This window comes from Xiphias gladius, chromosome 19, assembly GCF_016859285.1.
Source record: "Xiphias gladius isolate SHS-SW01 ecotype Sanya breed wild chromosome 19, ASM1685928v1, whole genome shotgun sequence".
In the NCBI taxonomy this organism is placed as follows: Eukaryota; Metazoa; Chordata; class Actinopteri; order Istiophoriformes; family Xiphiidae; genus Xiphias; species Xiphias gladius.
In genome coordinates this window covers 7,880,788-7,903,334 of record NC_053418.1, presented here as the reverse complement: position 1 = coordinate 7,903,334, position 22,547 = coordinate 7,880,788, and the positions used below count along the sequence as shown (strand labels likewise).

General features: G+C 42.3%; 4 protein-coding genes across 5 annotated transcripts in view; 2 read left to right on the top strand and 2 right to left on the bottom strand.

The window, feature by feature from the left end:
* Positions 1-5,449, bottom strand: LOC120804913 (zinc finger protein 135-like). Its single transcript, XM_040154639.1, has 4 exons — positions 5,168-5,449; positions 3,720-4,773; positions 2,100-2,431; positions 1-1,175 (listed from the first exon to the last, which is right to left on the bottom strand). The coding sequence occupies exons 1-4, from the start codon at positions 5,337-5,339 to the stop codon at positions 316-318; spliced, it is 2,418 nt and encodes an 805-aa protein (XP_040010573.1). The 5' UTR covers positions 5,340-5,449; the 3' UTR covers positions 1-315.
* A 5,613-nt stretch (positions 5,450-11,062) lies between these two features.
* On the bottom strand, positions 11,063-13,043 carry LOC120805299 (zinc finger protein OZF-like). The gene is made up of 2 exons (XM_040155415.1): positions 12,579-13,043; positions 11,063-12,431 (listed from the first exon to the last, which is right to left on the bottom strand). Exons 1-2 carry the CDS (start codon positions 12,754-12,756, stop codon positions 11,236-11,238), a joined length of 1,374 nt encoding a protein of 457 aa, XP_040011349.1. The 5' UTR covers positions 12,757-13,043; the 3' UTR covers positions 11,063-11,235.
* Positions 13,008-19,834, top strand: cenatac (centrosomal AT-AC splicing factor). The gene is made up of 11 exons (XM_040155416.1): positions 13,008-13,312; positions 14,366-14,532; positions 14,834-14,932; positions 15,023-15,089; positions 15,348-15,410; positions 15,798-15,865; positions 15,975-16,089; positions 16,207-16,237; positions 16,882-16,983; positions 17,427-17,559; positions 18,694-19,834. The coding sequence occupies exons 1-11, from the start codon at positions 13,196-13,198 to the stop codon at positions 18,812-18,814; spliced, it is 1,083 nt and encodes a 360-aa protein (XP_040011350.1). The 5' UTR covers positions 13,008-13,195; the 3' UTR covers positions 18,815-19,834.
* Positions 19,835-20,746: 912 nt separating this feature from the next.
* LOC120805241 (protein FAM214B) overlaps positions 20,747-22,547 on the top strand; it is a 30,319-nt gene continuing 28,518 nt past the window's right edge. For both annotated transcript variants that reach the window (XM_040155295.1, XM_040155290.1), the window contains exon 1: positions 20,747-21,407. The gene's annotated coding sequence lies outside the window, so the exon portion shown is untranslated. The remainder of the gene's footprint in view (positions 21,408-22,547) is intronic.

Here is a 22,547-nt window from a genome sequence, read left to right as displayed (position 1 = left end):
TCTTATTATAGCTTGTTTAATGCAGAACCAGACATGACACTGCTACCTACAAAATGTTTCGATAGAACGTGGGCTGGAACAAGAACAAGAATTCCTGGTGAATAAGGTCAAACATTTGTAAATGAAACATTCACTTTTTTGACATGTTAAGTCCACAATGCGGCACTTTGTGAGAAACTTCACACAAGTGTCCTGGCAGTCAGTCGTTTGCTTCTTCGGGGTTGAGCAGCTTGTGAACTCTTCTCCTTCAAGGCTGCGCCTGTGTGCCTCTCTTGGTCTTGCTCTCACATTCAAAGCTCTCCCCAAACACTGCAGCTACGCATAAGGCTTCTCACCCGTATGCAACCGGACATGTTTGGTCAAGGTTGAGCTTACAGAAAACGCCCTCTTACAGTAAGCACAGCTGTAAGGCCTTTCACCAGTGTGACTCCTCATGTGAATTTGCAAATGTTCCAAACGCCGGAAACCCTTCCAGCACGTGTTGCAAGCGTACGGCTTCTCGCCCGAGTGGGTTATCATGTGTTGTTTGAGGTAACGTTTGAAGCGGAATCCCTTGCCACAAACCGTGCAACTGAAAGGCTTCTCAGCAGTGTGAGTCCTCGTGTGACCTTTTAATTGCTTATACAAAGGAAAGTCTGCGTCATTTGGTTTGGGCTGAGAATTACTAGCTGATTCTGTGTTTTCCCTGCTGTTTGTTTCGTGTTCTTGGTCATATTGTTCCCTGTTTATTTTTGGCTTAAGGTTTCTAGTTGATATTGAGGCCCCCCTCTGTTTCCTCTCTGGTTTTGCCACCTTCCCATGGTTGCCCCTTTGAAAACGGTCACTGTTTGGCTCAGATTCTCCAGAGCTTTCTCTGTCACTTTCAGATCTCAGCCTTTTAGTTGAAATGTTGTCCGGAGGCTCTCTCTCTGACGCACTTTGATTGTGGTCACAATTCACCACCAGAGACCAGTCTTCACTGTGACCACTTCTCTCATAGGTAGGATTTGACTTCAAGAGATCATCCTCCTGTTTCAGTACAAGCTGCTCTCCCTCCTGACTGGTGCAGAGTTCCTCCTGCTCCTCTTTAATCTGTGGAGGCTCTGGTCCCAGGCAGGAGTCCCGCTCCTGGTTACAGAGGTGACGTGCAGCGAGAACCTCCTCCTCCTCCTTACAGACATGTTGCTGAGGGAGCTCTGGAGGGAACGACAAAGGAAGAACCCCTTAGTGTAAGATATTTGTGCATCCAACATCAGGCTGCAACTAACCACCATTCTCATTACTGATTAATCTGCAGGTTATTTTTAATCGTTAGGTCAAACGTTGAAAAAAAAAAAAAGTGAAAAAAGTGAAAAAAGCCCCTCATAATTTCCCCGAACCCAAGGTGATGTCTTCAAAAAAACAAACAACACCCCAAAACTTAAATATATTCAGTTTAGTCTCATATAAGACAAAGCAAAAGCCTTCGAGAAGCTGAAACCAGCAAACATTTGGCTCTTTTTGCTTGAAAAATAACTGAAATAATAAAATCGATTGTCAAAAACGGTTGCAGATTAATTTTCCTTCGATTGACTTGTCGTTGCAGCTCTAGTCCAAAATTATAAGCCGGGCCCGGGAGAGCTTACTACGAGTCGGTGGGACTAGACACACCTGTGTGATGGAGATGGTGAAACACTGTCTGAGTGGTGTTTGTTAATTCTTCTTGTGATGGGAGAATTTTAAAATTAATAATAAATCACTTGAATCTCATAAACCCTTTATAAATGGTACCTTACTAGAAATTTCGTGCTGGGGGGGGGGGTTACAGTCACAGAATACACTGTAACACCAAATCTCCCCTTACCTAGATCTGAACCAAACCTCAACCCCCAACCACTCCTCTTCTAAATTGCTTAACCCTCACTCCTAACTTAACCGAGAGCCGGTTATCTCTGCTACGCCTAACCGTAACCTTCTCCCCCACCACCACGCAGGGGGCGCTGTGGGGAAACAGACCCCCCCCCCCCCCCAGACACAAACCCTGTCCCTGAACTGTCGTATTCGCATCACTCTGGCTTCGTGTGAGCGGCGGGACCGGTTTATATCATTTGTCTTCAAGTGGACACTGTGGCTGTCCTCACCTGCCCTGTGCAGCTTTATCTCGGGCTTCAGGACGATGTCCACCAGTCTGCGCTGACGGTCGAGCTCCTCCTCGTACACCGATACCGTTTGTTCAAAGACGCCCAATATGTCCTCCGCAGCCGCGGCCAGTCGCTCCCTGATCAGCCGCCTCAGACCCTCCGCCGCGAACATGTCCCCTGTCTTAAAACAAGTGGTTCGAGCCGGACTACCTCGGTCCCGACGGCGCGCTTTCCCGCGGGGCGGCAGGAACGACGGCGTGAGCCATTTCCGGTGGAATTTACAGATTAAGAGCTCAAATTCGGCACACTTTGACCATACCGTCCTAGTTTTGCTCGAACACAAAGCACAGGTGAACACCCCGCACTACGTTTCTCACGTATTTTTTATTTTTATTATTTTTTTCCCCTGACAAAGAAACAGTTATGGCAGGCCCCTCAAAATTCCGTATTCTTGTACGGTGAAAGTTAGAGAATAAAAGCAAACCATTCAGTTCCTCCCTCAAACGTACAGTTTTTTTTTTAAAGTTATTTTTACTTTTTAAAATAATGTGTCGTGGACAATGACACTGATCAAGGGGGAAATTGTGACTGTCGTGTTCCTCCATTAAAACAAGAAGGTCACAAATATAATGAGAATCACCGTCTGTGGATTATGATTATCCATAGCAAATTTGGTTTCAAAGAGTGTCCAATCAAAATATATATTAAATCATGAACAAGGGGTTGACTGAACTTGAAACAGTGGCTGTATTCTTATGGATTTTTGTGTGGCCCACGATGAACGTGTTCTTACTATATCTTTGAATAACTTTGACTCTTAGACCAGAGAGATTATAGAAAGGCGAGTGTGGGCATTTCAAGCCCTCACTTTGGTCTAGCAGATAAATGAGAGCCAGCAATAAACAGTGTAAGAAGCATATTTAATGTAATGTGATACAATAATATCTGGGGGTAGCATGCACTGGTAATGCAGCAGTAGAAAATAAAATACCAAAAAGGCAACAGGCTGATAAATAGGCTGTAGAGGTAGGTGCAGGAAAGAAAATGTTTGCATTGCCAGCCTCATTCTCCTCAAAGCTGCAGTAACAGAGGATTTCGGTCTGCTGGGATGAGTGTACGTTTGTTTTTGTTCTTTTTCCTTCATAAATTGTCTAAAACAATTACTGAGAGAACAGTTTCAGCCACGGCAGAGCTACTATGATTACTGCCGGTATCACCCGGATTTGAATCGAATGTTTCTGTCCCCATAGGGAACCTGTTGATATGGAGACACATTTTCTGTAGAGCCGGATGGTAAAGAAGCAGACCCTCCGTACATTCAGATACATTATCACGCACTGAAATCGACATACTGCAAAGCTGGTTATCTGTGCAGCCCTGTGTCACCATGTACCCCATTAAAACTCAGCCCACACCACATAAATACGACGGCATATTTACACCTCAGTCTCGTGTCTGAATAAGCCCCTGAGTCAGTTTTTAACTATAAGTCTTGAATCTTACAAGGTCAAACCTAAAAACCTTTCTACAAATGCTTCCAACATGGCACAAGTTTAACTTTGACCCCAACGGTCTAATCTGACTTTGTGCACGTTTTGAACTTTTTTTTGAACCGTCCCTCAGAAGGCATTTGAGCCCTGTTGTTTCTCCGCTGCGTGGATCCTTCTGTGTAACCTCAGTCCTGTGTTATGAGCAAAAGTCCTCCCGCAAAAGCTGCATTTATACGGCTTTTCCCCTGTATGGACTCTGGTGTGTATTTTCAACGTAGTGCTGACGGCAAACCTTTTCCCGCACCAGATACATTTGTAAGGCTTCTCCCCGGTATGCACTCGGACGTGATTTGTGAGCGATGAGTGGTAGGAAAACCCCTTCCCGCAGTAGACGCAGCTGTAGGGCTTCTCCCCCGTGTGGGTTCGGTTGTGCCTCCTCAGGTCTGCGCCGCGGCTGAAACGTTTCCCGCAGGTGACGCAGGTGTGCGGCTTGTCGCCCGTGTGAGTTTTCATGTGACTGACGCAGTTTGACTGGCAGCTGAATTCCTTGCCGCAAACTCTGCATCTGAAGGGCTTCACCCCCGTGTGAGTCGCCATGTGTTTCGTCACCAGAGCTTTCTGGGTGAACCCTTTCCCACAAGTGTCACATTTAAAACGTTTTTCACCAGTGTGGGTCCTTTTGTGAATTTTTAACTTTAAGAAATCATGAAACTCCTCGGTGCAAAATAGACATTTGAAATGTTTGCTCTCTGGTTTCTGATCCGCACTTGCATTTTCTTGGTTTCCTCTTTCGTGGCCTTTGCTTTTAGCTGTGTGAGAGCTGTATGAACAGTGGTGGTCACCGTTGGATACTGATACACCTGAGCCCTCTCTGTCAGATTCAGATTTTATCACTATAACCGAAATGTTGGTCAGCGGCTCTCTCTCTGCTGCCCTCTGAGTTTGGTCAGGATCCCAAAGCAGAGTCTGATCTTCACTGCAATCACGCCTTAACTTAAACAAATCGGCCTCCTGCTCCAGTACGAGCTGCTCTCCGTCCTGACTGGCGCAGAGTTCCTCCTGCTCCTCTTTAATCCCCGGGGCCTCTAGTTCCTCTTGGTTCAGACTGGAGCTCCTCTCCTGGTTACAGAGCTCTTGCTGGTCCAGGAGAATCTCCTTGATACAGATAGATGACTGTGAGATGTCTGAAGGGAAGGACAAAAGAAGCACTTAGTGGTTTGGTTAAAAGGAGCACCTATGTAAAGCTATGAATCTTCCAGTGGTCAAAGAAGTACTCAAACCCTTTAGGTAAAAGTAGAGATGCAACCAACAATTAGTTTCACTACGGATTAATCAATAATTTTGTCTTTAAAATGAGAGAAAATAATGAAAAATGCATTTTGTAATGTCCCACAGCCGAAGGTGACCTCTTCATATGTGTCGTTTTATCCGACCAACAGTCCATTAGTTATCAACCAGCGATAAAACCAGTAATCACAATTTATCCTAAAACTTAATCGTATATAAAAGTCGCCAGGCGTATGTAAATCCGCCCCCCCCCGTTATCAGTTAGCAACGGACAGCGTCGGTCTCACGAACCTTTCTTGTGCAGCTTTATCTCGGGCTTCAAGACGATGTCCAGCAGTCTCCGCTGACGCTCGATCTCCTCCTCGTACACCACCACGGCTTTCTCAAAGACTCCCAGTATCTCCTCGGCGGCGGCGGCGAGTCGCTCGTCGACAAACCTCCTGAAGCACAGAACCGCAGACATTTTCACCGGAGTCGGCCGAGGGGTTTGCTCCGCAGGCCCAGGCTGAAGCGTCTGACTCGCGAGCCCGACGCGCCGGCGGAGCCTGGACTCCGCATCGCCGTGACGGTCGTGTTCACTTCCGCCGGACCCGATGCGATGTTACCCCCGATTTAAGGGAAACGCGCTTCCCTGCTGAGGTCGGTGGTTTGTCGGTGGCGAGACGTTGATGTATCGATAACAAGTCGCGTCCAAGTCTGCGCGTAAAACCAAAATCTCAGAGAAAATTCAAAAGAGAATTTAACCCCTATAGGAAAAAAAAAAATATCCATTGAAAAACAAACAAGAAATCTCAAGAATGTTTTTAAAAAAATTATATAATATACATATGTACTGCATTACATTGCACCGATTCAGTTGACTGTTTAATCATATTTTCAGTAAATTGTATTTTATCTGCCAATTTGAAAGTCTAAATTATTTTTAAGAGCCTTCTCCACTTCGCCAGGAATAAAGTACTGGGGGAGAAATGCTGCGGGTCTTCGTTTATTATTATTTTTTTTTTTACCTATAAGTTGTCAAATATAAGTAGTCAAATTTTTTAAAACATTCTGTTTTAAAAAATATAGGAATCAGCATATAAAACAACCCTAATGTGCATGTTTTATTTAATTGTATAATCTAAACTGCCTGCAGGTTGCTAACCACCCCCAAACACTAATTTACAAACACATAAAAAAAAAACACAAACTTAAAAAAAAAAAAAAACTGAGGACATAATATCAGTATCATGTCCTCAAGCTTTAAATCTTCACAATGGTGAAATTAATGTTTAGGATTTTTGCTTGAGAAGTGACTCAAGTGGTTAATCGGTTATCGAAACAGTTGCTGATGAATTTTCTGTCAATCAACAAACCGATAAATCAACTGAGAGTTTCAGCTCTAGGTTTATCCAAGGCTTTAAAGTAATAACCCACGATATGCAAACGTTCTCAAACATTACCGTCAGTACATCTCAAACAATTGAAAAATGCGTTTCTTTTGAATTGTTAAACACTACAGTGAATTAATGTGCCCTTGTTGCTGCAAAGCTGTTTTCTTTATTTTACCTTGTACTAGCACATTTTTCAATATATTACATATTACACTGGTTATCAAGTGCCTTCTATTGGATAATATTAGGAAATCTATTTCAAAAGACGTTTGTTTAAACCTACTGATTTTGTGCCGCTCTTAGTCAAAAGGAAACAACCTGTGCAGATTTTACAACATCTGAATTTTACTGAAGCCCATGATATCAGGTGATAACCCCACCCAACGTTATGTCCCTTACACAACATTTACTTAAAAAAAAAAAAAAAAATAGAAATGAAGGTAGTAATGGCCTACACCAAGTCATTGGGGCTTCCCGTAACATTTTTCATGGTGACAGCTTCTAACATGTCCATCATCTGCAACTTTATTGGGGCTGTAGTCTCCCCGGCGACTCTTTGGTGTATATGCTATTGTCCTACCAAATTCTCGCCGGTCGGACAATCGCTGGCGTTACTTTCATAAGGAGAAAAGCGCTACATCAATAGCCTTCCAAGATTAATCCATTATTTTCGTCAGCGGGAGGGACAGACTTCCGGTGAAAACGGGGGAACGGGGGAAAACACCCGTTTTCCCGCCTTTAAACTCGCCCAACCTAATGGAGACTGCAAGGTCTCACTTATTTAGCCTTTGCTGAACGTTTACTCGGAGTCGGCTCCAAACTAATCGACACCATGTCAAAGAAGTTGTCTATGTGGATGCATTTTGGTTAAAACCGATGACCAAAAAGCCGAGTGTAAACTTTGCAAACAGCAGACTACAGCCCTAAACCTTATTATACAGAGCCATGTGCTTCTTCGGGTTTGAGGAGGTGGTGAAAGCTCTTTCACAAGTCTTGCATTTATACGACTTTTCACCCGCGTGGAGTCTTTAGTGGACTTTCAATGTTGTGCTGACATTAAATCTTTTCCCGCACAAACGACACTCATAAGGCTTCTCCCCTGTGTGCACTCGGAGATGCCTCGACACGGATGAGCTGAAAGCGAACTCCTTCTTGCAGTACTTGCAGCTCTAAGGCTTCTCGCCGGTGTGAATTTTCACGTGCAATTTCAAGTCTGTCCTAATTTTGAAATGACTCCCACAGACGGTGCACGTATACTGCTCCTGGCCTGTTTCAACATGCTGGCTGTAGTCACTGTTTGGTTCTGTGACTGAAGGGTGACCTCTGTCCGATTCAGACTGCAACCATTCGAATGAAATGCTGGACAGGGGTTCTCTCTCTGATACATTCTGAGTTTGAACACGATCAAGAAGTAGAGTCTGATCTTGGCTGTGGTCATTTCTGTCATAAGTAGGACTCAACGTAAAGGCCTCGGTCTCCTGCTCCAGTACAAGCTGCTCCCCGTCCCGACTGGTGCAGAGTTCCTCCTGCTCCTCTTTAAGAGACACTTTTCTTGACATTTTTATTGAGTTTGCACCTGTTGTCGGGGTACTGCATATACACAGGTTACCTAATTTGAAGGTTGGAACTAGTTTGTTTTTATAGACTATACATGTGTGTGTTAAAGACAGTGATGTTTTCATTCAGCGTAGAGTGTGTGGGAAATGGCTAATACAGGTAAGTCAGCTTGACAGTCACCAGGCGGGTCTGAATCAACTCAAGTTAGTAGAAACACAAACGCTTGTCTTGTTTCCGTCCCGATCCTGCTCGGACTACTGTTCAAATACGGTCAATTGAATAGGAGTAGTAACAAAAATGTCTGACCCAACGTTTTCTCGCCCAGCTTAACAAAACAAAAAAAAGTAATGTTCATTTCATAAGTTTAACTGGTGAACATCAGGCATCTCCTTCTCTGAAACGTTCATTGTCACGTGTCTTGTAGGTTTCAAATCTCCGCATCACATTCGGGTAAGCTGCGTACTGGGCCATGATTTGTTTCCAAACTAGTTGTGGTGTCACAGAGCCATGCTTGTTTGTACAGAATACATGTGAAACTTGAGATATAAGGTGGGTACAGAAAAAAAACTTTCCTCTTTCAGCAGATTTATGTGAAAAACAGTCTCCTAATGTCAAACTCTTGCTACATCTTTCTGCACTGTGATGGTCAAACAAGTGAAGTAAGTGAAATAACAATAAGGACAATGCATTTTGGAGTGAAGGGGGACTTTAAATATTTGGAAAACTTTTTTTTTCCTTTATTTTTGACGTTTAACTTAATTGTATAGTTTTCTGTTGGTATAAACTGAAAACTACGTTGATTGCCTCTTGTATACTGACAGCAAACAGGTGTACTACAAAGTTTTCTTTCAATGGACCAATCAAGTCGTCTTTTCAACACAAGAACCAGTCATTTTAACATTGATCTATACGTTTGGTGGGAGTATCATAGACTGCTCCCATTCTGGCGCATCCGACGTCATGCATTTCTCAGTTGATCTGACCACTTAATTCGTTCACTTTTTTTTTAACTTGCTTAATGAGTCATTTCTAGTCAGCAGCAGTTAACCCTTAACCAACTAGTTAAGACCTAGAGGGCTAAAATTAGCCAGTGACTTTCAAAAATATGAGTTTAAGATGGTCACTTGAACTTGTGACTGAAACACATCTACATTTTTGCCAGCTGTCCCACATTATTGCTCCATAGTAATTAGCTCCAAAATGAGATTTTGGAGCCTTTTATTCTCCTGTTAAGCCTTTTTCTTTTCTTTTGCAACATCAACTGTTTCCAAGGCCGGACAACTGTTAATTCGTTCATGTGATTAATGCGTTTGGGAACTTGTACCAATAAAGTGTCCTGTATTATTAGGTAGTGTTGTGGCACTGTCTTGTATAGGTTTGAAAAGCTTTGTTCGAAAACCTTTATTGCTTTAGTTCATGTTGAGCTCAAACTAACCGACACACCGGAACCCTCGGGGCAAACGCTATTTTTTCCAGGTAACCAAACAACCCAGTTAGTCCCCATGTATCGGGCGGTCGGTCTGGTGAAACACAAAGTTGCTGTTTCCAAACACCTCGGGGACGACGACGAGAAGGGGATTAGGCTTCTACTGTGGCACTCGTTGAATTCAGTTCACTTTCAGAGCCCAGAATAAGACCCGCGCCAACAGGTGCCCCCAACGTGAGTTCCGGCTGGTTACACTGTCGCGCTGGCGACCAATCTCTTCCCTGTACCCGACGACATTTTTTTTTTTTTTTTTTAAATACTCCTTATCTTTCCTCAGCAGTTGTTTGTTAGTCGCTCGTCGACAACCTTCCTCAATTACTGAATTACAACTAAGATGGCTCGAAACTGCACACACACACCAACACATTCGGTTTCCGCTCAGCTCGTGCGGCTAACGCTACTAACGCCCGCCTTCTGTTTACTTGTTTGGTGTTACACTATTAAGATCCGGCAGTGGAAATGAGGTGTTATTTTGTTCCGCTTACGAATGTGGTTATTGGTGTCATATAAAAAGGCAACAGCAGATGCAAGGAGGCCTTTTACGTCTTTAAACTACGCATAGGAACCGTCTGCTGTGTTGGGTTGACATTTATCCACTCGCTGATATATTGTTCCTCATCAAAACCCTGAAGCGGGAACATTCATCTACAAGTATCGTACTAAGTAAATGGTCAAAGCTCATGTAATTGAGTGTCTCCATTTCGAACAGTTTTCACACTAAAAAAATAAGTTTTTGTCGCACATTTATTTCACAAGCATGTTACCTAGCAAGTTAGGATTTTGCATACGAGTATGATGCAAATAAACTTACAAACGTTTCCAATCAGACCAGTGTAGAGATACTGATTTTAAGACAGCATTTAAGCCAGAGTCAAAGGTAGCAGCTTAACATGCTGGCTTGCAGGCCTGTGCAGTTCATCACTACAACTAGAGGGATATAAAGCCATGTGTTGTTGCTTCAGATGGAACCAATGGCCTAAAAATAATTCCTCACATAATTTGCTAATGACTTTAGGATTCAGAGTGAATCCGGTATTCTTATATTGTCACCATATGCCCTGACACTGCAGTGTCTGAATAAACACATGAAATGAGAATTATTTCTCAAGCTTCATTTAGCAGCTAATTGCGGCATGCACTCCACACGCTCGGGTTGTCATTGCATTGTGGTTTTCAGCCTCATCATTCAGTCTATCAATGTGGAATATCAGTCAGAGTAACCAGCATCGAAAAACATTACATTAACTCAATTCTTTGACAGCGCCATGTAGCACATCATTACAATTTGTGTATCGCCTCTAAAGCCCGATATGACGAAATTTATATCGAGTTGAACCATTCACAAATTACACGAAAATATAGAATTAAAAGAAAACCCGCAGACAGGAAAAAAGACTGTAGTTGGTAGGATGGCAACATACTGTAAATAGCCCAAGATCACTGGAAGGTTTCTCAGCTCATCAGAGTTCACAATCCACACATATAACGAAGGTAGTGTGTACAAATAGTAAAAGAGAGTATTGATTTATGAGGCCAGTCATTTACGTTGGTAGGGGACCATGCACTCGCTGTGAAACAAAAAATTTCCCCAAGATTTGGGAGATGACAAGTTATAAAGAAATACTGTTGCAACAGAAATATGAGTAATGCAGTCATATTGAGGACAAAAATGAGGGCAGTTCAACAAACACTTGAACGTACTACATTAAACTAGGATATTGTGACATTTCAATGGGAAATTACATACATTTTACATCCAATAACAGAGATTCCTCCTGTGTACACTGATCCTCGGGTGTTTTTTCCCAAGTTTGTGATTTGAGAGAAACTTTTCCCGCAAGAGCCGCAATTATGTGGCTCTTCGCTTCCGTGGGTTCTTGGGTGTTTTTATGCCACGAGCCACTACAACTGAACCGTCTCCCACATACTCCTCGAACACAAGGCTACTTGCCTTTGTGCGATCTTATATGCCTTGCCAATTGAGACACATCAAAGTATCTTTTCCCACAGGTGTTGCAGTGATATGGCTTCTCACCAGTGTGGGCTCTTCCAGTGTGGACTGTCAATTCACTGCTAAGCCTGAAAGCTTTCCCACATGTTATGCAAGTATATGGCTTTTCGCCAGTATGGATTCTCGTGTGCTTTTTGAAGTTGGACAAGTGACAAAATCTTTTCCCACAAGTGTTGCAAAGGTACGGCTTCTCGCCCGCATGCGTTCTCATGTGGACTTTGTAGTCACTGCCAAGTCGGAAATCCTTCCCACACGTTTTACAAGAGTACGGCTTCTCACCGGTGTGGATACTCATGTGCCTTTTCAGTATTGACATGCCGCTAAATGTTTTCCCACAGGTGTTGCAGGGATACGGCTTCTCACCTGTGTGCGTTCTCATGTGGACCAACAAGCCACTGCTAGATGTGAAACCTTTCCCACATGCTTTACAAGAATACGGTTTCTCACCTGTGTGGGTTCTCATGTGGACCATCAAGCCACTACTAGATCTGAAAGTATTTCCACATGTTTTGCAAGAATACGGTTTCTCGCCCGTGTGGGTTCTCATGTGGACCAACAAGCCACTGGTAAATCTGAAATATCTCCCACATGTTTCACAAGAATACGGTTTCTCGCCTGTGTGGACTCTCAGATGTATATTTAATTGGGACTTACACTTAAAAGCTCTCCCACAAGTGTCACACTGGAAAAACTTTTTATCCGTGCAGGTAATCAGGTTAATCTTTGACACTGTAGAGTTATATACACAGTTACTGTGATTTTTGCTTTTGTGATGTCTCTTCTTTGACTTTGGCTCTGCATCTCTAGTTGATATTGAGTCTCCATGCTCGCCTCCTTTGTGATCTTGGTTCTCAGCTACATGAGAGTTTTCAGAGAGCAGCCGCTGGTCACTCGGTTCTGGTTCACTGTGGTCGCTTTCCCCGTAGGTAGGAATCAGCATAAAGATATCACCCTCCTGCTTCAGTACAAGATGATGTCCTTCCTGACTGGTGGAGAGTTCTTCCTGTTCCTCCTTAATCTGTGGAGGTTCTGGCTCCCCTCGGTCCGGCCTGGAGTCCCTCTCCAGGTTACAGAGCCGCCGGTCACCAAGAACCTCCTCCTCCTTACAAACATGTTGCTGTGGGAGCTCTGGAGGGACAATGGATATAAAGGAGGTTACTAATATCATGAAAAAAAATGAAATAAAGAAGAGTTTATTTTTAAACCAATAGGGGATGTGAATATAAGTGCGATTCTCCTGTTTGCCTTTTTGAAGATAACTAAGGTTTTACAGACCTATCCTGTATAACTTTATTTCAGGTTTCCAAACGTTACCCGGAAGTCGGCGCTGACGATCGATTTCATCCTCGTACTTAACTATTGCCTTTTCAAAAACTCCGAATATTTCTTCAGCAGCGGTGCGTAGTCTCTCGTCGATAAACTTTCTTAAAGACTGGATCGTAGACATTTCCATTCAACCGGTCTAGCTAGCCAAGTTTTGCCGGAGCGCAGCGAGCACCGCGTAACGATAAACTCATTCAGTGCAGATGGTTACCGGTATTTCAGTTGGCCTGACTAATATTGTTTACAACTGTCGAGTGTGTAAAACCAATTGTCACAAAGACGCCAAGATCTGAAGGCAATGAGCAGTTAAGACAAGCAGCACTTTCTCCCATTGTATATTAGCATGATAGTCGGAGAGGTTTAACAACAGTTCCCCATATCCAGTTTGTTTCCAGGGGGGAAACATAGAAGGACGGAATTGCTTCCGGTAGCGAATTACTAGCGCCGGTCAATGTTGATTGGTGTTTAGTTAATGAATAAATCAATCAATATTAGAGATGTTTGATTTTAGCTCGGGTCCTGCGCCAACCCAGCTCTAGTATACTCTCGGGCTCTTACACGCTGTATCAATGGGTGCCTATTACTGTGCCATATGCAGGCAAACGACATTCACCGGGAAGGGACATATCTTCGGGAAAAATCATCAAAGCAGACTTAGGGTGGTTCTTCTCAAATTCCTAGAAAAGGTAAGTCGGTAAATGCCAACTGATTTTCTAACGTTTTGAGTAATTTTGCGGTCACATTTTCCTCCAGCTTGCCGAAGTTGGATCTATTTGCGTACTAGCCCCGATGCTAGCTGCAAAACCAAGACGTGTCACCTTTTGACTGACGCTGATTCTTAGCCCTTTGTTTTGTTTTTAATAGCTTGTGCTACCCAACAACACAAAATGTTGTCAGCCCACTAGCGTATTTAGTCATTTTCGGATTGATTTAACGCCCACAAAATGGCCACGACGAGGTTCATCAAGGACATTACATTTATAACGTTGCCCAGTCTAATAAAATATGGCGTACATGCAGCCGACAGTAGTTTGTAGAGAAGTGGAATCACAGAATTTATCTCAACATATTTAAAATGTCTGAGATTATGTTTTTCGTCTCTGCTACTTATTTTACTGTAACTGTAGTTGTAGTAACATACCTAACAATTTTTACATTGAATTATATTGCTTATATTACTTTATAATATTGGTGTATTATTATTTTGTATCTCGTGCTATAGTATAGTATGCGTTTTTTTTTATATTATACCAAACCATGTAATAGTACATATGTTATTACTGTATAGAGTATGCACATCACACTCACACACACACACACACACACACACACACACACACACACACACACACACACACACGGATTTATGGTTGCCTGTTTTTTCTTTACATCAGTAAGACTAACAAGTCACTATACTACCCCAAAAGGATTCAGAGTTGCACTGTTAGATAATGTATTTGACATTTATTTGCACTGTTTATTTATATAGTCTAAGGTATTTTATTCTTGAACTCCTTGTTTTATTTTTATTTACTTCAATGTTTATCATCTGCAAATGTAAGCCAATAAAATTGAACAACAACAAAAGGTACAGCCTCCAAAATGAACAAAACAACATTTTTAACCTTCTTGACGGTAGGATTTATTGCAGGGCTGTCGTATTAGTCTGCATCAGATCTATTTACAGTTAGGGTCCAACTTTTATGCTTCCTCTGTTTGATTCGTCCACTGCCTCCCAGGTCAAGGAAGCTCGCCGAACACTTAAAAAGCCCCAAGTAGAAAAGTTTGACTGCACCCAGCCGAAGCAGACATTCTGGTGCTACTGCTGTGGACTTGAAGTCGAAAGAAACGTTACAGACGGCAACATGACTGTGCTGTACGGAGGCTTGTTAGAACACATGGCCACGTAAGTTTTATTTAGTTAACTTTTATTTAGCTTAATTTTTTTTTTTAGGTCTTTGTCTGGAAGTGATTTGGTATTTTTTAAATATTTGTTTTAGTCTCTCCTGCTTTGTAGGAATATAATGTATAATTTGCCCAGGGCCCAAACTTTTGCATAAAACTGTATAACCAAACTAACAACTATACATTTGTCGCACGTCTTGACAAAATTCTCATACTCATGCTTTTGTCCGTAAAAAAATTTTGCGATAAACTGCTTCTGTCCCCTGGTCGCTGGGTGACATTGTAAATGTACTTGGTTTCAGCCCAGAACACAGGAAAAATACACACAAGTTCTGGTGGGACAATAAGGCCGACCCCAAGCTCAGGGACAAGGTCATCATCACAGAGGAGGAAACTGAAAGGTCGGCCCAGTGAGCTAAAAGTCTCTATCAATAAAGTGTTTTTGGAAAATGAAAGATTCTCTGCATGGATCGTTGTCTGTTTTTATTTAGGTTTAAAGCAGAGCTGGAAAACGTGCTGGAATCATTTGTGGAGAAGGAGGATGAATTCATTAAACAGGTAATGCAAAATCACTTTTTTTTTTTTTTTTTTTTTTTTTTTAATTGAACTTTAATAATCAATAAACTTTGAACAACTAACTAAGAGTCTGCATCTTGGGTAGCAGCTCTGAGGCATCCACTAATATGGCTAAAAATGTCCTAAGGAATGTTTTTTTTTAACCAAACTTGAAATCTGCTTATGGTAATCTGTTGTTTTTTTGTTTTTGTTTTTTTTCTCTCTCTCTCTCTCTCTCTCGTTTTCTTTTCATGGCGGCAGCAAGCTGATTATATCCGGGCCCGGGAAAGGCATCATCAAGAGGTCCTTCAGGCTCTTTTAGAGGTTTGTTTTCCAAGGATGCAGTGGCAGTATCCATCACTGTGGCCTTGACTGTTGTTTTTCATGATTTTTGAGCTGCATTTAAGATGGGAAACCCCGCCATTCTCCAGCTACATGATTTTAACTACGTAAGCAACAATCCTCTGGAGGACGTGTTTTACTCTGAAAATAGCTGTGGCTGGGGAAACCAGGGTGGTGTAAGGACCAAGTAATTTTCCACATCAGGTTGTGTTAAAAGTCAGAACGCGATGGTGAATATGGAGAGGTTCATGTTAACATTCGGGGCAAAGCGGTGTGTGAGGATTGTGACGATAAAAGCTGAGATGAGGCATGGTTAGTTGTCAGACTTCCTCTGTGAACCACTGTTGGCTTTTCCTGAATCAATATCAGCGTGACGCAGAGCCGGAGTTGTTCAATGGACCCAATGGCACAGACATGTCTGCGGAGGATTCTGTCAGGTGACACGCCGTCTACCTGTGACATTTGATCTTTCATTGCATTGTGTCATCTGTAGCACTTGAAATGACTCCAGTATGTTTGGGGTTCGTCTTTTTGTCCGGGGAACAGCTGTCAGTTCACATCTCCGGGATCAGACCAGCAGCCGGGTAGCAGCTTTGTCGACTCAATGGTCGAAGTGCCGTGGGCTGCAACAGGACAAGGCCTGACTTTCATAGGCTATCAGGTAGACGAACAGCTACAGTATCATTAAGAAAGTGTTTAATAATTAACTGTTTTTTTGTTTGTTTGTTTTTTTAAATTTCACACAAACCATAATCACCTCATTTGACCTCTCTTACAGGATTCATCACACAGTGGAAATGTTCATACAGGTACAGTGATATATGAACTTATGCAACGGTTAAGTATCTAAACTTATCTCTTATCTCACTTATCAGGGTTTTTACCAGACAATAGTTAAACAATCACTTCATACGTGGCCTTTGCTTTGTAATAAAGCACCACTGCTCATTTCCTCTGAAGCTTAGTAAGCCTGACATTATACTTCATAAAAATGTAAGATTGTCTTCTAACAAAGTGGAGTGCCTCCTCCATAAAACTCTGTGGGATACTCTAATATACTGTATGTTTTCCTGTGTGTAATAATGCAGTCAACAAAGAAATTTTACGTTTGAGTCATTTTCTATCATTTGAAACCACATTTTCTAATTTTTGCAGTTAATTGCACTTTAAAAATATATAAATATATCATAGCCATGTCTGAAAAATTCCTATTTTGCTAAATTCAAGTCAGTTTTAAAATTCATTCCACCTGTCTATAGTAATTCTGCTTTGCCACCTGTCACCTGTGTTAAGGGTTTCCTTTGATTTAATAAAACATTTACTGATTTCTCATCTTGTTTCCTTGCTTTTTAAACCTTGTGCAGAAACCCAGTGTCTCCAACAGTTAGGAGCTTTAGTTCACCTCTTGCATGAGTTCGATGAAGAGTAAGCACATGGCCTCTCTGTGTCGTAGGCGCTGTCCCCCCTTGGCTCCAGGACGATCCTCTGGAGGGGACCTCCGGTGCTACAGCATATCCAGAGATTGGCCCGTCGCTCCAAGAGTTCGTCAAACACAGTAGGAATCCCTAACGCAGATATTTTTATGTTGTGTGTTATGTAAATTTGTTGTCAGCTGTTTGATCAAGGAAATGTTCCAGCTTTGATGATAATTTCCATGAGACCTGAGCAGTCATGTGTTATTTGTTGCCATCACGGCAAACTTGTGGTAAGCAGGGAGCTGCGATTTTTGACTCATCTTGTATTCTGCTGTTGTTGATTTTTTTTCTTTGCTGCCATTTGTTGCGAAATCAAAGCAACAAATTCACATTCAGGTACTACTGCCGTGACCTTTTTTTTAAAATCATGGCACTTAAGCATGATCAGTATTTTGCTCTCTGATCTTGATCTTTTTAGGTCTCAATGATACAAAGATTTTATCCATGTAGACTCAAAGAAAAATAGTCAAAATCTCTCAAAAATTGGAGTTTAATTAAAATGGCCTCATCTGTCTTTTGCCAGAGGAGCAAGAGAAGCTGAAGAAGCTGCCACCGAACCGAGTAGGGGCCAACTTTGACCACAGCTCACATACAGACGCCAACTGGCTTCCCTCTTTTGGTAGAGTGTGGAACAGTGGCCGACGCTGGCAGTCCAGGTGAGATTACACCACTCTTCACTACACCTGAGATTAATATAGAAGGAACGTAAACCGTGACTCTTCTCACTCCGTCCCATACATTTATACGCACTTCCAGGCCTTAACTGTGATGGCCTGCGTGAGTATGACTGAGAGTGAACAGAGGAATAACTCATTTGGGATTGTTATTCCCAGAATGTAAAATATCTTTGTCCAGTAAGTTTGTCTGCACTACCAGCCACTTTGGAAAATGCTCATCAGTGTGCATGGAAACTTACTGCAGCAACACAGGGTATGATGGTAAGATGTTTGTTGTCAGTTTCTTTAAGGATCAAGTTTTTTTTTTTTTTTTTAAATATATATATATAAAATGCCTATTTCTTTATATAGAGCTGCAATCTTACTGATGTGTTATCCTTTTTTAATTCAGTCTCAGACTTGCTGAAAACACCACAAGTGACACTCCAGTTTGCCTACTTTATAACTATAAAACAATTGGATACATATGACACCACATTATTTATTCATAGTTGTATGAATACGCGCGCTGCATTCTCTCTGCGTTTGTTCGGGGAGTAATGGGTTTAAGGGCAGACTAAATATTTAGAACTCGATAGTACAGATGTTGGGGGTGAAGCACACTGCAAACCGGACTTTTTAATCTGCAAAGTGCGGTTGGCTGATGACCTTCAGATATCTTCCAGGCAACCGAGACTTTTGAAAGTAAAAAGATCTGTGCCTGACAGTCACCTGCGGAAAAGTGGACAGTGATGTAGGCAAACCTGAGAGCCACTGGAAATCACCCTATCATTATTCTACTAGCTAGAGACCACTTCCATCCTAATTTATTAGTGGCCATCATGGCAGCAGCATAATTTGTGTTTTTTTTTTTTTTAGTATCTAGTATTTCAGCAGTTGCTAACTCAAGAGAGCTGCCGAAACTGCTAAAACACCTTTTAATTAAATACATTTTACCATGTCGTATTAGTATATGAGCCAGAGTTTGCCTAACAGCAAAATGTCATCTCTTGTCCCCATCCAAACATTAAAAAGGAACATAATGCTTAATTTTCAGATCAGTACATTGACTTCACTGGTCTCTGCATACGAATGTGACATTTTGTTTTGTTTTGTTTTTTTCTTTTCCAACAGGCACCAATTCAGACAAGAGGAGGGGCAGAAGAACAGACAAAAGAGGAAGAGGGAGCACAACACAGACGGGTCAAAGAAAGCAAAAACGACTGTACATCTGACAAATTCTGACAACACTTAAAACTGAGTATACTGTGTGAGAATTCATGCGTGAAGGGATGTCATGTGGTTTGCAAGATGTGAATGAGGTTTTAATGCCATGTTTCTGAGGAGTTGTACTTGGTTGAAGTGCTCAGGTTGACAACACACCCTACTGTTAGCGAAACTAACCTTCTGTCTAACATATTTGGTAAAGTCTGCAGTAAAGATATTAGCTTAGTTTAGTAAGCACTGCCTTTCGGATATATGTTTGGTAGAATGTTACCTTTGATAACTCCATTTTTTTTTTTTTTTTGGGTATAAAAACTGCATGGTACACTCGTGTACCATCACTCAACAACACCCCGCTGCACTTTCTAAGTTTTAAACTAAATTGGTCACTGAGCTGCTTTTCATTGAATCAACTGAAAATCAGTGACTTTCAATCCAAGACACAGAGAGAGAGGCCTCGATGAAATTCTTTTCCTGCTCACATTCTTCCACCAAGTCCAGGACTCTGAACTGCAAGTTACCGCGCGACAACAGCTCTTCGAGATCTGAGGACAATGTGACCGTTCTGGCAGGTAAACAGCAGGGGGCGTGAGACACACAACTAACAAAGGCACCTGCTGTGTGTTTAGAGGAGAGTTGACATAAGGGAAATCTGTTGATGCCAACATTTAGATAACAACATGGTAAAAACCTAAACTCTGGATAAATGTCCTTTAAATGGCAAAAGGATAAAATATCAGATATTTAATCATGTCTTTTTTGTAGCTGAGTATTTTTTTTTCCTCTCCCAAACTCTGATATGTATTATTTTGTAAACAGCCCTGAACAGTAATACACATAGCGAGAGCTGCAGTTCCCAGTGTTTCTCTACAATAAACACTTGGTTTTTTTTTTGTGTTGAACCTGTAAACCAAATGATGAGCTTTCATTTCCCTTTTCAGATCATGTTATGTAATGAATTACTGGAGAAGTCTTAAAGGCTGCCTATGCAAATGTTTGTTGCTTTAAGATAGGATGTGATAAAACATGGAAACAATTATACATTTTTAAAAGTGTATTTTATATCTTTTGTCTCGAAAGAATCAGCACTTTAGATTCAGCGCTCTCCAAATCAAGGAAGTTAGGCATCTTTTCTCATCCTTTACTATCGAAAGAAGGATGTTAATTTCTACAAGTATAGCCTAAACATAAAAAACAAAAACAAAACATAAACTAGATACCATGAGTTAAGAAATTAAAAATATTCTGAAAATGGGACTTGTCAGACAAACTGACATCGGCTGGGAGGTGACAACCAAGAATGTGTCACAAGTGTCCTCTGTTGTGGGCAGAAAATAGACAATCCGTGATGAAAACTTGATTTGCCCCCTGAAAAAGGCGTTTTTTGCGACCTTGAAGCCTTAAAATCCAACTTTTGTCTGCACGCATGCCTAATTTTTTGCTGCTCCATTGAAGGTCTCCAGATGCAGAATTTGGCAACTAGATTTTTGATAGGTATGCAAAACATAAAAACGACCTGGGATTAAAAAAATGACTATTGCTGTCTGAACTATGCAGCGGCTGCGTTGCCAAGTGGAACAGCAGCCCAGAGACGGACGATTGGCCAAGAGCAGTAAATGCAACATCCTATATTCCATTCCGTGAGCTTAGAGAGTGAGGCCCTTCTTTTATCTCTTGTGGCCTCTGCCTCCACTCGGCAAAGTTTAATCAGGCCCCAGTGTGCTCCGGGCAGATGGGCGTGGAGCTCAGCGAAGCCGCAAAGCAATATGGGCACACGACGTGTAGCAAGGTCTATTCTTAGCGCGGTGACAGCATGGCTAGAGCTAGTTTCGGCTCAAGCGGAAGAAAGGAAAAAGGGGTTACCATGTGCACATTTAACAGCAAATGTTACCGTTGACCGTATATAATTTTACCATATGTCGATTTCAGTGCTGTACAACTATACGAATTGTGTTTGGTACATAAGTACTTGGTTTGTTGTAGTTTTCTGTTAAGTATTTGAGGATCTGCCGTCAGCACAACAGTCATCCTTAGCAGTGAAGAATGGGAGGGGAAAAAAAGCACGTGTACTGGGCGTTTCTTGAGTTAATCCAGAGCCCAATCGCGGAGCGGGATTTTTGAATAAATCTGCATTTTTAAAATCGGCCCAATCCCCGAGTGCTGATTGGTTAAGAGGAATAGAAGCGGCCAATCGCTTAAATGACAGGCGCTCAGCTGGCCGTGAAGCCCCGCCTCCTATATATTAACTGGAAAACCCCGGAAACGTTGTCGCTTAAAGGGACAGGAGGAATTTCAGGCGAAGGTTGAAACAACGAAAACAGCTGCGAGCACAAAAAAGACAGGCACAGAAAGGAAGGGACGTAGACAGCCACCAAGCAAGCAAGCTATGTGGCAAGACGAGACTGGAACTGTCCATTTATTCTACGCATCGGACATCCGGAGCAAAGGCGGCTAACACTTTTTAGCTTCGAAGTCGATTTTCGCCCACATAACGTTAGCTACCTGGAATCCGATAACGCAGCAGTCAGCACGGAAGAGAGATAACAAAAAGGCCAAACTCCCAGACGACAGGAACGCGTCAGTGCAGACTGTTTGCCCCCCTGAGTCCACTTTTTTTTTGTTAGGTGAGTAGGCTTTAAAATCTTCAGATCTGCCTAGCTAGCTACCTCTTAATCTTCTGCATTGTGTGAACTTTAAATGTAGCTATGTATGGAAATGGCACAAAGGCTCAGGTTATTTTAGTCATTTCTGGATGGTTTCGGTTAAATGTTTGAACTTGAAGGTCGTCACAAGTCACTATTTTCTTTATTAGTCTGTGAATCCGAGCAAAGAATGACTGGAATCCAGCCCAAGCCAGTTGATGACCTGCCAGTATCTTGCAGGGTGTAGGGGGCGTTCCCCTGCTTTGTCTGCTCTCCTTACTCTTTCTTTATGTATGTATGTATGTATGTGCGTGCATCCACTCCGCGCTGGTTAGGTACAAAGTGATAGGAACCCCAGTGTATCAGTCACCGTTATGGGTGTGTGTGTTTGTGTGTGCGTGTGTGTGTGTGAGTGTGTGTGCGTGTGGATGTGTGCGTGTGTGTGTGTGTGTGTGTCTCACCAAAATGCATGTTTAAATCTTTGATTTTTGTAATAACTGCACTGCACACTCACGCCCTCCTCGGACTGTGCATATATGGGCTGTGCAAGAAGGAGGGCTCACCCAGAACTGGCATATATCTGTGAGATTATGACTGTAGCTCAGCCGGTGCAGTGAGGATCACTGTAAATCTTGCAATAGTGAGGATAGCACTGAGTGCAGTGGGCGTATTGTTCGCTTTGATTGCACTTGGAAGTTGCGTTGCATCATGCTGTGAGTTGAGCATTGATGTTGGCATTGAAGCCTTGTTACAGTATATATAAAACCTGTAAAGTGTCAAGAGTCAGTTATTACAGTGTTATTATGCTCAGCTGTAATGCACTTCCTCTCATTGTCCCGACCAGCAGTGCATGATGGCATTGACATACACATTAGACACACGTGTATGCACTCACACTCACTCTACATCACCCATACAGCACACGTGCATTTGGGAATCCACCAGCTGTCTCATATGTATGTAAATGGGGGATTTCTGCGCACACACACATATACACACATTTCCGCAGCAAATCCATCTGCGAGTCTACATTTTTCTCTCTCTATTGCTTGTCCTCGCGTTTGTCTGACAGCCACCCCCCACCTTTCTGTCTGCCAGAAACCAGTGGGCTTTGTCCTCAGC